We start from the raw sequence: 14,165 nt of genomic DNA, 5'->3' as shown, positions 1-14,165 counted from the left end.
GAGGGAGCTCATTGCGGATGCTGAACTCAATTTTTTTTTTTTTTTTTTTGAATTGAGAACATGTATTACTGTACTTTTTAGCTTCTTGCTATTATTAATTATGTGAGTTTTTCTTTTTTAAATTTGCTAATTTTTAATCTCTGTGACCAGTTTCTTTATATAAAAGTATAATATTTTCAATTGTGGCTACGTTAATTTAAATTATATGGCCTTGAAATCATGTAAGAGCTGTTTGATAATCAAAGTATACATTAATATTTAAAAATTAGAACAATCAGAGTCCAATCCAAACAAACAGACCAAATACAAAAATCGTAATATTTAAATTATTCAACCTGTTTTTGGACGCAAAATTATTGAACTTCTTGGTCCAACACTGCACCATAAGATAGGATAAGTTGGCCAATCCAAGTGAAACTATGTCAATACCTTGGTGAATACTTATTCAGACCAAGTACTGGGAGACACCTCCTCCCAACGTAAACAAAACGAAGGCTTTGAATATTAGTACATCACATCACAGAGGGCATTTTGTAGTACTTGGCTTTATGACTCAGTATGACTATTTCTCATCGATCTTTACCAAAATCTCCCCACATTCTTATATCTTCAAACTAAATAAATGGGAGGCTTTGACAAATTTTATCAACACAATTGTGTGTTTATTTTACATCTTAGAGCCATTTCACAGGTTAGCTGAGCCCAAGGCTAGAGGGGAAAAAACGAAAAACGTCGTTCCAGCGGTGAGCCCAAGACCGGGCTGGGAGTGGGTCTCACGAAGTCGGGCTGGCTCGAAGGCGATTCTGCCGAGGTCGAGCCGCGTGTTGTGACGTCATGCGTGACGTCGCGACGCGTCATCGCGCGGTGTAAATTTTTTACTATTGGCGCGTGCAATCTCCAACGGTGGAAGCCGCGTGTCACGCCCCGCTCCGATTTGCTTTTCTGAATCCAATCCAACGGCTGACATTTTTTTGGCAATAAATATTCTATAAATACCTATCAATACCCTTCACTTTGAACACCAATCCTCATACATTTTATTATACTTCTACTATTATTCACTCTTTACTCAACATTTTCCTCTCTTTCACCTTATATTTTTATTTCTTATTTTTATGGCTTCTTCTATCGAAACAGGAGGGGCATGGAGCACCATGAAAGATGTTTCCTTGTGTGAGGCTTGGCTCCAAATTTGTCATTGTCCCGTGTCAGGCAATGAGATGAAATTTTTTCATATGTGGAAAAAAATTCATGCCGAATTTTGTGAAAAAATTCCAGAGTCGACTCATACGGAAATAGCATTGTCTAGTAGGTGGAAAATTCTCAATAAAGAGTTGGGAAAATGGAGAGATGCCTTGTCAAAAGCGATGCACAACTATAGAAGCAGGGAAAATCATACTAATGAGGTAAGTATTTTGTAATTTTCATTTTATTAAGTTTAATGTCCTAATGTATATATTTTGTTAATATTTATTGCATTTTCAATATTTTGTTAATATTTATTGCATTTTCAATATTTTGTTAATATTTCTTGCATTTTCAATATTTTGTTAATATTTCTTGCATTTTCAATATTTTGTTAATATTTCTTGCATTTCCAATTGTTTCTTAATATTTCTTGCACTTCCAATTTATTTGTAAGGTTAATTGCATTTCCATTATTTATTTTTTGTTACTTGCATATCCAATATATTTTAAATATGTCTTGCATTTCCATTTTTTTGTTAAATAGATTATTCAAGCACAGATGTGGTTCGGTATAACCGGGGGTGGCAAAAAAAGTTTTACCCATCATGAATGTTGGAAGGTGGTGAAATATTGCAAACGCTTCATAATTATTCCCACGGGTCCCGAGGTTATGTTAAACGAGACACCACTCTGTGATTCAATGCCATCGGATTCACCTATCGATTCCCTTATGGGTCAAGACTCACCCATCGAAAAGGAACCGAGACCCATTGGCCGAAAGGCTGCGAAGGCAAAGAAAGCGGGTAATTCAAGCAATAATAATTCAAAAATTTTGGAGAAAGTTGCAAGGCATAACACCGTAAGAATTGAAATGGAGCAGAAACATCAAGAAAACGAGATGACAATTCAAGCCGAGTAAGCACAAGAAATGGAGTATTTGAGCAAAAAAGATATGGACAAGACGGATCGGGAAATCATGACGATGGATACAAGCCATATGTCCCCTGAAACAAAACAATTTTGGAAGCTAGAACGAAGAGATGTTATGAGAAGAAGACTTTTCCGGGATGATGGGCCTAGCAACACGGATTGGTTAAATGATGAAAACCATTAAATTAGTTGGCATACCTTTTATGTATTTTTATTTTTCATGTTTTCTATTAAAGTTGTTGTAATTCATGTATTTTATTTTAGTAGTAGTAATTTTTAATGATTTGAATTGGATTTCTTTATTTAATAAACAAAGCATTCAATAAAATATCTTTTTATTCAACATATTCCATACATCAAACAAAACATAATTAAAATAAATAAAAACTACAAACAAGGCACAATAATAATAACAAACCACAACCAAACCATAATAAATAAAAAACAACACAACCAAACCATAAACTAAATAAAACATAACCAAGCATCTATGCTCCATCATTAATTTTCATTGTCTTTCACCGCCCATAGATGCTCCATCAAGTCAACTTGACGCCTGTCATGAATATACGAAGATTGCATCTCTGTATATTGATCTATCATTCGGGTCATGAAACGACCATCCTTCACCAACGATTCTGGCTCAAACGGTTCTCCACGTGGCCCCATAGGCGTTTCACAAATCTGTGTCAAGGCCGTGTTCATTGGATCCAGTTCGTAGACCTCTAAAGCATCATAATCGTACTCATCCTCCACAATCATATTATGGAGGATGATGCAAGTCATCATAATGCTTCTGAGGATCTCCTCATCAAATATACGGGCCGCACCTCGAATAATCAACCACCGAGCTTGAAGAATGCCAAAATACCTTTCGACATCTTTCCTGTATCATTCTTGATAGGTAGCAAATAATTTTTGCTTCTGGGATCGGGGATTTGGAATGGATTTGACAAAAGTGGTCCACCTCGGGTAGATATCGTCAGCTAGATAATACCCCATCTGGTAGATTGTATTGTTGACTTGATAAGTGATATTGGGGCCTTGGCCTCTCAATACATTGTTGGAGACCGGGGATTGACCCAACACATTGAGGTCATTTTGGGATCCGGCAACTCCAAAGAATGCATGTCAAACCCATGTGTCGAAGCCAGCAACAGCTTCCAGGATGATACTTTTTTGGCCTTTTCTATTTCCGTAATCATCTTGCCAGGCAGTTGGGCAATTCTTCCATTGCTAGTGCATGCAGTCGATGCTACCAATCATTCCTGGAAATCCTTGAGCTTCGACTTTTTGTAGAAGTTGTTGGAGGTCCCTGGGAGTAGGCCTACGCAGATAGTCCCTAGTGTACAAAGTTTCAACTGCATCACAAAATCTTACCAAAGCCTCCAACGTAGTGGACTTCCCCATTTGGGCAATTCCATCCACCTGATCAGCAGATGCTCCATACGCCAACATTCGTATAATAGCTGTAAAATTTTACTCCGAAAGAAGCCCCAAAACCCCAGCAACATCATACTTTTGAACAAAGTATGCATCATAATTGCAAATATCATGCATGACTTTATTGAACACATGGGGTTGCATTCTAAATCGCATTTCGAAAATCAACATCAGAGTACAAAAAAGTTGGAATAAAATAATCTTCCAAAAGATTTTTATCCCTAGAATGCCTATGTTTGTCCACATTCTGGCAGCGGCCGACTTGTGAACTATGGTGGCGACCTTGGTTCTCTTCATCTTGCAAAGCCATTGCTATGACAACTTGTTCATCAACTTGTCTCTGCAACTCATTGATTTCATCTGCTCTACGGTTTCTCTCATTTGTTTCTCGCTCTTGCCTCTCCAAGCATCTCCTAAAATCTTCCATTGAGAATGAATGGAATATGAATTCTATACTCTGAGAAATGAAAATATAGAAAGATGTGGTGTGAGAGGTATGAGCTGAGCCTCTGGTTTTATAGAAAATTTTGGCAAGATAGAGATGTCATGTGGCTTGATTTGATTGGATGAAAATCTTATTTGAAATTTGAAATTCATCCGAAATTTGAACCCAAATTTATTTGAATTTTGAATTTTGAAATTTATCCGAAATTTGAACCCAAAAATTTATCTGAAATTTGAACCAAAAATCTTATCCGAAAATTTTATCCGATTATGAATAGTCTTGACACGTAGGAACCCGGAACTCTTATCCGAAAATATTATCCAAATTAATTTTTAAAGTAAAAAAATTTGTGAAAAAAAAATAAAAAAATGAATAGTAATTGCCCTTAGTCATGACAATGAGTGAAAACACAAAATACTATTTGGAAGGGCAATCACTATTCACGTGAATAGTGGCTGCCCTAGTTCCCCCCTTGCCATGGCTAAGGGCAAATGGGTGGAGTTGCTCTTAGTGATCAGTTTTGATTATACATTTGAAAGCAATATAAATTTGTGATGGATTATGCTTAGCCCTAAACCAACAATAGGGTATTTACTAAGCTTGAACACGTCAGAGATTAACTATAGTACTAGTCCCTAAATTAACAATACAAATACAACTGTTGAACTCTCACAAGTAACAAACACCCAACCCATAAAGAGTTGATGCAAAAAGACGCAGACCCTAAAGCGCTCTCTCTCTCTCTACTAGTCCCCTACCCTTCGTGCTTTTGGGGGAGGCGGTCTGCCCCTCCTCCCCTCCCCTCATCTTCCTCCTTTTTTCTCCTTCCCCATTTTCTCTCCTCTTCCTTTCTCTCTTGTTTATCTCTCCTTGTTTCCCTCTTCCTTTTACTGTATCCTCCTCACCCTCTGTGGTGATTTTGCTTGGGCTTTATGCTCATTTCCAGAGGTTCTTCGTCTATTGTTGTCGCTTATCGCCTGGTCTCCACCACAGATCTCCACTCCTCGTGTTCACGGATGCCTCCTCTGCCAGTCTTACTTGGCGGCGTGTTCGGGTATGAGGATGCCTTTAAAGTGCAATATGCACTATTTACTTGGATTATGGGAGAGCATTTTGCGCGGGTGGCTTGTTCACCCCCATCTTCCGTTCATACGTTTGGTTCGCTTTGTTACCAGAGACTCCCTCTTGGTGGCTGTGGATTTGCAATGGTGGTTCGGCTGCTTTGCTGTGGTTGGTGCGGCGGCATCTTGTTTTCAGTTCTAGGGGTTGTTCAGGTTTGAAACTTTGTATGTGGGCCTCGCTTGTCTTACAGTTCTGTTTTGTAATCTTTTGGGCCTACGTCTTGGGCTTCTACCTAGGTTATTCAGCCTACAAACTCTTGTAATGTTTTTACATATTTAATGAAGGGAGTTTGTTGACAAAAAAATAATAAAGAGTTGATGCAATTATTATAACTCGGGAAATTGTAAACACACAACAAAAAAGAATTACAATTCGATAATTTTTTGTTATTTTATATATAAATAAATTAGTCATGAAGATTGAAAGATTAGAAGAAAAAAAAAACCCCTTCACACAACTAATAGCAAGAATCTCACAGTAATTACAACTCGGAAATAATGGCAAGGATGATCTACGAAAACACATTGATGTTAAAACTGAGTGGTTGAAGAAACATTATTATTAAAATAAATAAATTAGTAGTTTAACGTTTTGAGAGATGTCTCCAATTTTGCTATATTCTTATGTCACAGTCACTGATTTCTTCCATAAGTTTATATTTATTTAAAATCAGGGGTATTGTTCCCTCAGTGCATACAGTTACGGATCTTTTTTCAATTATTGTCTACTATTGGGTCTTGCACTTTGCTTACGTGTACAACAAAAGGAAATGCAAGCATGAGATCCTTCGAAGTGAATAAACCAGCCGCCGAAGTTGCTTCCTGGTTCTTCAAGAACATGGAGTGTAGGTGGTGATGGCAGTATCGTCTGTTTTCGGCAATGAACCAGGAAGGGAATGAAAGAAGCAGCAAGCTACTCGGACGCCGGTTCATCCTTCTTCTGGGTAAAGTACCTAAAATAAAGCAAGCAAATAACAATAAATCTCCGGATATTGTGTTTTTAGGCAATTGACAACTCCACTAAAGAAAGCAATTTGTCATTTTATCATATATTTACAACAAAATTGATGATAAAGTCAGCTAGTCACTTACCCCTGACCCCTTGCCCAGCGAGAGAGTTGATAGAGTTGGACAGTCTCATTTGAGACATGGCATGCCAAAAGTAGATAGTTGCGAGGCTGTACCATCCATGCGAATCTCATAAACAATGCAGAATAAACGCACATTGCTGCAGAACCAAATCCAAAGTAAATTATACTCCTGCCACATAATATATACTGAAAATAACTTACATCCTTGAAAACCAGTTATTTTGGACCTGCTGTCATGTTGCCAGAAATCATTTCTGGAGGTTTGTTCATATCCGCCAATCCCTGTTAAATCAACCCATTATGATCAGAATTAGTCAAAAAGCAAGAAACCTCATTTGAAATTAAATACATTCTAGAAATTATGGAAGTGAAGCACACAGCGGCAACGAAGCCCCAGTTCGCAACAGGTCCCCAAAAGTGAGTTGTTTTTGGACCAACTGGACTGTTCAAGAATGCTCGGAACGATGCCATATTTGATAACTGCCGCTCAGAATCTCTGTAAAGTTGGAAGAAGAAAAATACAATTCAACAATGACAAGATACAGTGCCAGGGGCACATATGGGTAAAATCTGAACATAGGCCTCGTTTGGCATGCAGGATTGGATAGGATTATTACATAGTACTATATTACACGGGATCATATTTAACATCTTTAATCCTATCTTATAATTGGTGTTACATGGGATAAAGAAGCTGGATAATGCTAAAAATTGCTATTTCAGACATGAAAATTGAACACTGGCTAACAAACAAACTTTTCAACTGACCATACTAGCTATGCCAAATTCTTAACTCCCGGAGATGACCCCAACCAATATTATATAGCAAGTATGCGAAAACATAAACTGACTGTGAGAAGGAGTTTGCCTATTTCACAAGCTTTTTCTTTTTTTTTCCTCCCAGCAATTGGGTTAATGCCGTATCACTCTTTGATCCACTCTGAGAAGAACAAAACCACCATATGAAAATTTTCATTTTCACAACAAGAATTCAACTTTCATGTGTTGGAACAACGAATGCATTAGAGCATCAAATGCATGATTAAGATAATGATTTTGCATCAAATTACTGTTTGCATCAAATTACTGTTTAATTGCTTAAATGAACATCAGAAATCATTGAAGCAGTTAAAAGCCAAAACTAGGACTTCAAACGATATACCCAATTGCAGTCTCAGTCACACACACACGTACAGACATTTAAACATTGCAAAGACCCTTGAAATGTAAAAGGGAAACAAATCCAATATTGTATGATCAAATGAAAAATTCAAGCTTTATCCTAACCTAAAAGAATCTCAAATATTGTCAGAGAATTCAATCATTAAAACTCACAGGGCAATCGAAACAAAACGCAAGATCTTAATCGGCGAAGACAATGAAGGAGAAGCACAGGGGACGAAGGAGACACCGACCACAGAAGAATCACTTATGACGAAGAAGTCCAGAAAAGAAATAAGAGATCGGAGATGACATGGTTTGAGCCAGAGATGGTTGAGGTTCGCTGGAAACAGCTCAAGTTCGCCGGAGGTGATTGGTGAAGAACCTAGTTTTATCGGGGTGATATGATGAAGATTGGATTGGAGGAGAAGGCTCGGTGTGGGCTCGAATCCAATTCAAGCCCACCAAACAGGCCCATGACGATTAGAAGTGAATTTGCCACCGATCTGCCTATAACGAAACTTGCTCCTGAAAACTCAGCTAAGAAATGCTCTCACTGGCCTGAAAACTCAGATGTAGACGGTACCTACTCCCACCCCTAACCCTAATTCTAAAACGCCCACAACTACCGTGATGATGGTAATGATTGATATATACCTCAGATATGTCTGTATGTATGAGAGACGTACCTTATCGGAGAAATAGCCGGAGTGATTGGGGACGATCGGCTATTGAATTACAGAGAAGGGTCTCTGGAGGGGGATCCGGTAAGCTAACAAGGTCAGAAGCATGCGATTTTCTTTTTAAAAGTCGAATTTAAATTTTTAATTTTTTTGGTCAATAGAAGCAGGCGATTGGGAACAATATGAAATGGTACTGTTATTCAGCGCCAATGTTATTATGCCACGTGTCAAAGTAATGATTTTAACCAGTGAAATACTGCTGTGTCTCCATCATCCAGTATTGTTGGAGTAGCTAGTCTGTAAGCATGGTTTGCACACATGGAGTCCTAGCTCTCAGGCTCAGCTGCCTGCCCCATTTCCACATTGGCTCAACTCAAGTAAGAATTACCTAAGACATGCTTTTAATATCTACCTTGGATTCTCTAATTCTCTGTATTATTGTGTTGATCTGAATGAAGAAACTACAGAGATTTATGTTTGCTTTCATTCTTCTGTTTCCGGACTGCTTGAATACTTCAAGACAGTCCAATATCGTTTAGCTATCTGCAGCTATGTTTACCTGCATTTTCAGACAAATGGTTATGTAAATTCTTGCTTGAACATAGTAAAAGCAGACACATATACAAAATATTTCACAAATGGCACTAGAAAATGCCTGTGTTGTGTTTACACATGCACTCAGGCACAAGGTATGCAATCACATCTCGGTTTCTACTGTTACCCCTTGGCTCAGGCTGCCCCATAGACTTCCTATGCAACTCTCTCATTATGCTTCCGAACTCTGCATCACCAATGGAGGCAGCATCTATCGCTTGTTAGGCTTTATAAACTGTGCGTATCCCACATAGGCATGGTGACCCAGTCAAGTAGAAAATACAAAGCAAAGATGAGGAACATTTAATCAAATGTACCGATTCAGGGTTAGTTTCACACAGAATTATCAGAATGAAAAAGCTTTTGAATAATATCTTACCTACATTGCTCGGCCCATGTTTCCACCATTTGAAGGTACAAAAACATCACTGCTCAGAAAGACAATGTAGTCAATGGCAGCCAGAGCTGAAGTTTTTCGTCTCACCCAGCATCTCCTTTGTCACTCCCCAAATGCCTCACCTCCTGCGCTGTATATCCATGCACCTCTTGGAGCTCCTAGAGCCTTAAGAAATCTGCATTAGCACAACTTGTGAACATGCCACTGAAAAAAAAAAGGTACTTCAAACTGTAAAGTGACAACTCTGCAATTCTACTCATGCATTTAGAGGGCAGAGTCCAGGAAGTTGCCGATGGATGTAGCTCATGTTTACTCATCCAGTGAGGTATTCGGGTTGAGACTCCTGAATCTTGGTGATAATGTCATCATATTCGGGGCCTGAACCAGTGAGGCATCTGGTTCTGACCCACACATCCTTCTCTAGCCAGAGATGGAGTGCAATGTAAGGCCCTTCAATCCACTTTCTCTTTGCACGGTGCTGCAAATCTTAATGCATTAAAAGCTACCTGAAAAATAAACAGGAAACAGAAACAACGATCTCATTAACATACAAATAGTAGTAGGATATAGATATATAAAAGATTGCCTTCTGCTGTGATTTTGATTGTGCTGATTAATTTCCTTGTGGGCCTTACATCGAAGCTTCTGCAGATCAGGAGGAAGATTCTTGGAGGGCTTAGAATCCAACCCTTTTAACACAAGACCTTCTCTCTTCAGCTGCATAACATCCCAAACAAAATTTGAGGAAAATGATTTTTCTTTTGTAGTTCAAATCAGTTCTGAATTAGAAATTGCTTCGAAAACAAGTATCAACTTGATAAAGATTCCCTTTCTTTATTAAAGAATCTGATATGGATCCATTGTGGAGACATCATGTGGAATCTTGTTTTCAATTGTCTGTCTTGACTTGACATCAAGTGCCTGCAGGAAAAAAATAACACAACTCGTACGTCAGCTTGTAAAGTCTTCTTGAATATTAATAGTATAGCCGGTCGGCTATATAAAGAGTACAGCAGCGCGGCTGTACTATTTAAATACATTAAAATAGTTGAAGGGTATAGCCTCTCGGCTATACTATATAAATATATTAAATGTTTCAAGGGTATAGCCGCGCGACTATAAATCTATTCGAATATTTAGAAACAGTATGGCACTGAAGGAATTATAAAATTATCTGCTTAATTGCATAACTCAATGTTCTACTGTTTTTATTATATTTTACTTCTTAACGATCAATTTTGATTATATGATGAGAGCAATAAAAATCTGTGATCAACTATTATCTAACTAGTAAATTCTATCACAGTCATTGCTTTTATTTGTCTTTGATTTGGTCACCGTTTTGTCCTCTTGGATGGATGCATGCAAAAGCAAGTTATTTGATGCCTTCAAGATGGTGATAAGTACTAGAATCTGATTATGTTTCCTTGGATTCTCTAATTCTCTGTATTATTGTGTTGATCTGATTGAAGAAACTACCAAGATTATGTTTCCTTTCATACTTGTGTATCCAAACTGCTTTGGTTACAAATAATTTAAGGCGGTTCAATATCGTTTAGCATTTTAATTAGTACTGCAAAGTCACACAAGCTTTCAGTGTTTTCAAACTGAGTTCAAAACTAGGAAGAGTTAAGATAGTTCACCAATTTCCCATCCAGAAATATAAGGGTTCTTTTTTACTCTACTCTCGGCCAGACAAAGTCTGCAGCTATGCTTAACTGCATTTTCGGACTGTTGATTATGTGAATTATTGCTTAAACGTGCAGTCCAAACTTAGTGCTACAATGAACAGAAATTTTCATTATAGTAAAAACAGACAGATATACAAAATGTTTCTGATTTAGCACTAGAAAATGCCTACGTTGTGTTTACACATGCACTCAGGCACAGGGTATGCAATCACATCTCGGTTTCTCCTGTAACCCCTTGGCTCAGGCTGCCCCTGAGACTTCCTATGCAACTCTCTCATGATGCTTCCAAATTCTGCATCACCAATGGAGGCGTCTTCGAAATGAGGCAGCATCGCTCGCTTGTTAGGCTTTATAAACTTTCTGTGTCCCACATAGGCACGGTGACCCTGTCAAGTTGAAAATACAAAGCAAAGATGAGAAACATTAGATCAAATAATGTCCTGATTCAGGGTTAATTTCACACAGAATTATCAGAATGAAAAAGCTTTTGATTAAGATCTTACCTGCATTGCTCGGCCCATGTTTCCACCATGTGAAGGTACAAAGACATCACTGCTCAGAGAGACAATGTAGTCAATGGCAGCCAGAGCTGAAGACTTGTTCATGTAAGGAGAGAGTTCTCCATCTCGAGCCAACATCTCCTTTGTCACTAAATTTGGAAACTCTGCCACAAGTGGCTGCAGAGCCCTGCTGTCCCCAAATGCCTCACCTCCTGCGCTGTATATCCGTGCACCACTTGGTGCTCCTAGAGCCTTAAGAAACCTGCATTAGCACCACAAATTATGAACATGCCACTGAAAAGGAAAAAAGGAGGTACTTAAAACTATAAAGTGACAGCTCTGCAGTTCTGCTACTATACCTTGCTATTTCCAATGCATTTAGAGGGCAGAGTCCAGCAAGTCGCCGCTGGATGTAGCTCATGTTTACTCGTCCTGTGAGGTATTCTGGTTGAGACTCCCGAATCTTGGTGATAATGTCATCGTATTCAGGGCCTAAACCAGTGAGACATCCGGTTCTGACCCACACATCCTTCTCTAGCCGGAGATGGAGTGCAATGTAGGGCCCTTCAATCCACATTCTCTTTGCAAGTAGATTTCCAAGTTCTTGAACCGGTGATGCAAATCTTAATGCATGAAAAGCTACCTGAAAAACAAACAAGAAACAGAAACAAAGATCTCATGAACATACAAATATATAGTAGTAGAATATAGATATACAAGAGATGCCCTTCTGCTGTGAATCTGATGGTGCTGATTAATTTCCTTGTGTACCTTACATCGAAGCTTCTGCAGATCAGGAGGAAGATTCTTGGAGAGCTTAGAATCCAACCCTTTTAACACAAGAAGGCCTTCTCTTTTCAGCTTCATAACATCCCAAACAAAATTTCAGGAAAATGATTTTTCTTTCGTAGTTCAAATCAGTTTTGAATTAGAAATTGCTTCGAAAACAAGTATCAACGTGACAAAGATTCCCTTACTTGATTAAAGAATCTGGTATGGATCCATTGTGGAGTGAACTCATGTGGAATCTTGTTTTCAATTGTCTGTCTTGACATCAAATGTGTGGAGGGAAGAGATGACACAACTCGTACATCAGCTTGTAAAGTCTTCTTGAAATGCGCCACGTCGAAAATATCCGAGAATTCACTGCAATTTCAACTGAAACAAATTAATTCATTCCTAAAATTTCATGTACACCAATTATCATCAATGCAGAACGATTCTTTCTGTAGAATGAGACCATGTTAAAATTATGCTATAAAATTAAAATTAAACAAGAAACTAAGCCCAAAGTATACAAAAGAAAAAACAAACATGCTAAAAAACCAATGTACCCAAATTGTAGAGGCATTCATTATTTGCATTAAAAGGACCAAGAACATCAAAATTGATCAAAACAGAAAGCCAAACCTCTCATCTCCCCAAATGAGATTAACCTGCAAGGTTGGTACAACCAATGCAGCCTCAAGAATTCTTGCAAGAACAACAGCATCAACAATCTGATTTCTCTGCTGGTTCAAACCCCCAGATGCCACCACCACCAAGAACCTCCTTTTCTCCTTGGAAATCCTGGCAGACAGTTTTCGATATCTGAGGCTGAAATCCAAGCAAGGCTCGTAGCCCTCGCCATTGGGCTGTTGCCAGAACTCTCTCTCAGCCTCTGAAACATTCCCAACAGCCCCATGAGCTGGGAATGGCACCATGGCGCTGGTTGACAATCTTGGCTGATCATCTTCATTGTTGAATGAAACTGTGGAAGAAAGTGAGGCCAAGAATGAAGAAGAGAATGACGACGTGGGAGATGGCGTTGAACAGGGAATGGAGTTGTGGAAAAAGGGGATGAGGGTGAGAATGGAAATTCCCAAGAAAGTGAAGGAAAATAGGAGAGAAAGGTAGAAGATTGAGAGAGTTAATGGGTGCTTGGAACAGAGCTTGGGGTGCCTTAAACGGTTCGTCTTGGGGGAGAAGAGGAGGGTGGTGAGTGGAGTGACTGGAAGTAAGTGAAAGAATGGTGATGGTGGGTTTGTGGTGAAGGTGGAGGTCTTCATGTTCCTTGCTTTTGCCATGAAATGAAAGCAGAGCTTTAAATCAAACAATGGCGTTTTCTGTGTAGTTGGGATTCGGAAGATTGCTCTGCTTCTCTGCAAATGTTGGGTTTTTGAGTTCTTGGAGAGAGAGAGAGAGAGAAGAGGGAAGAGTGAGAGGTTTGAAAGATTGTAAGTGAAGAAAACAAATGGGAATTGGATGAAAGCAAGAGAAGCTTGTTATGGAAGGCGATTTCTTCGATTCTTGGTTTTTAATGTGCATTGTCCATTTTGCCCTTGGTTTGTTGCAAAATTAGCGTAGTAAGAGAACTATGCTAAGAAATTCATAAAAGGGTGTTTTGGTAATAATGCAACACACCAGGAAATCGACGGTTTTTCGGTTTTGGTTTTCCCGGGAAAAAAAACACATGTTAACGCTTGCAGGCATTTGTTCAAAGTGCTTCTTATAATCTAAATAGTAGTTATGTTAGTTTATTTATTTATTTATAATTAATCATGATCAACCACAAATTATTTTACTTTTGTAGAGATCATTTAAAGGCATTTTATTTTATTTTATTTATTTGAGAGTGTGCTTATTTGTTATGTGATGTTATTAAAGAATATTGCTTTGATTGACACGTGGGAAAAAAAAAAAGAAAAAGAGAAAGAGAAAGAGAAAGACAACATGGCTCACACATTTGGAATAGAATGAAGGATTCAAAAGAGAGCTTACAAGTCATTGGCAAGATTGGATTTGGAAGCTTACATTACATACATACACCGCCAATGGAATCAAAGGGTAGCTGTAAATTAGAATAAAGAGTCATTCATTCTAAAATCTAATGGACCTGCATTGTACTCATACATCCTTAAGTTACATAAATTCTTCATTTT

General features: G+C 38.4%; 2 protein-coding genes and 1 long non-coding RNA gene across 6 annotated transcripts; 1 reads left to right on the top strand and 2 right to left on the bottom strand.

Annotated features, from left to right (window-relative positions):
* Nucleotides 1–5,767: 5,767 nt before the first annotated feature.
* LOC103338037 (mitochondrial pyruvate carrier 1-like) lies at nucleotides 5,768–6,708 on the bottom strand. The gene is made up of 4 exons (XM_008241214.2): nucleotides 6,597–6,708; nucleotides 6,446–6,500; nucleotides 6,220–6,355; nucleotides 5,768–6,080 (listed from the first exon to the last, which is right to left on the bottom strand). Exons 1-4 carry the CDS (start codon nucleotides 6,687–6,689, stop codon nucleotides 6,041–6,043), a joined length of 324 nt encoding a protein of 107 aa, XP_008239436.1. The 5' UTR covers nucleotides 6,690–6,708; the 3' UTR covers nucleotides 5,768–6,040.
* LOC148915317 (uncharacterized) lies at nucleotides 6,596–9,924 on the top strand. Of its 4 annotated transcripts, none has more exons than XR_016122040.1 (4): nucleotides 6,596–6,716; nucleotides 7,556–8,159; nucleotides 8,341–9,495; nucleotides 9,705–9,924. It is a non-coding gene; the product is annotated as an uncharacterized LOC148915317 (long non-coding RNA). The 4 variants fall into 4 exon arrangements; XR_016122039.1 differs by having other exon boundaries at nucleotides 9,696–9,924; XR_016122038.1 differs by lacking the exon at nucleotides 9,705–9,924 and having other exon boundaries at nucleotides 8,341–8,982; nucleotides 9,071–9,689.
* A 547-nt stretch (nucleotides 9,925–10,471) lies between these two features.
* Nucleotides 10,472–13,482, bottom strand: LOC103338222 (O-fucosyltransferase family protein). The gene is made up of 6 exons (XM_089041531.1): nucleotides 12,655–13,482; nucleotides 12,222–12,390; nucleotides 12,016–12,105; nucleotides 11,604–11,887; nucleotides 11,248–11,506; nucleotides 10,472–11,130 (listed from the first exon to the last, which is right to left on the bottom strand). Exons 1-6 carry the CDS (start codon nucleotides 13,308–13,310, stop codon nucleotides 10,900–10,902), a joined length of 1,689 nt encoding a protein of 562 aa, XP_088897657.1. The 5' UTR covers nucleotides 13,311–13,482; the 3' UTR covers nucleotides 10,472–10,899.
* Between the last annotated feature and the right edge of the window lie 683 nt (nucleotides 13,483–14,165).

Source organism: Prunus mume, linkage group LG7 (assembly GCF_029339155.1).
Source record: "Prunus mume cultivar Tortuosa linkage group LG7, ASM2933915v1, whole genome shotgun sequence".
Lineage (NCBI taxonomy): Eukaryota > Viridiplantae > Streptophyta > Magnoliopsida > Rosales > Rosaceae > Prunus > Prunus mume.
The sequence above is the reverse complement of the archived record's forward strand: the minus strand, read 5'-3'. Positions and strand labels throughout refer to the sequence as shown.

Coding starts and splice junctions, on each gene's coding strand:
- LOC103338037 (XM_008241214.2), bottom strand. CDS start 6,689: ATGGCATCGTTCCGAGCATTCTTGAACAGTCCAGTTGGTCCAAAAACA. Junction 6,356..6,445: donor TTCTGGCAACATGACAGCAG/GTCCAAAATAAC, acceptor TTGGTTCTGCAG/CAATGTGCGTTTATTCTGCA. Junction 6,081..6,219: donor CGCTGGGCAAGGGGTCAGGG/GTAAGTGACTAG, acceptor GCTTTATTTTAG/GTACTTTACCCAGAAGAAGG.
- LOC103338222 (XM_089041531.1), bottom strand. CDS start 13,310: ATGGCAAAAGCAAGGAACATGAAGACCTCCACCTTCACCACAAACCCA. Junction 12,391..12,654: donor CTCATTTGGGGAGATGAGAG/GTTTGGCTTTCT, acceptor TTGAAATTGCAG/TGAATTCTCGGATATTTTCG. Junction 11,507..11,603: donor AATGCATTGGAAATAGCAAG/GTATAGTAGCAG, acceptor GTGCTAATGCAG/GTTTCTTAAGGCTCTAGGAG.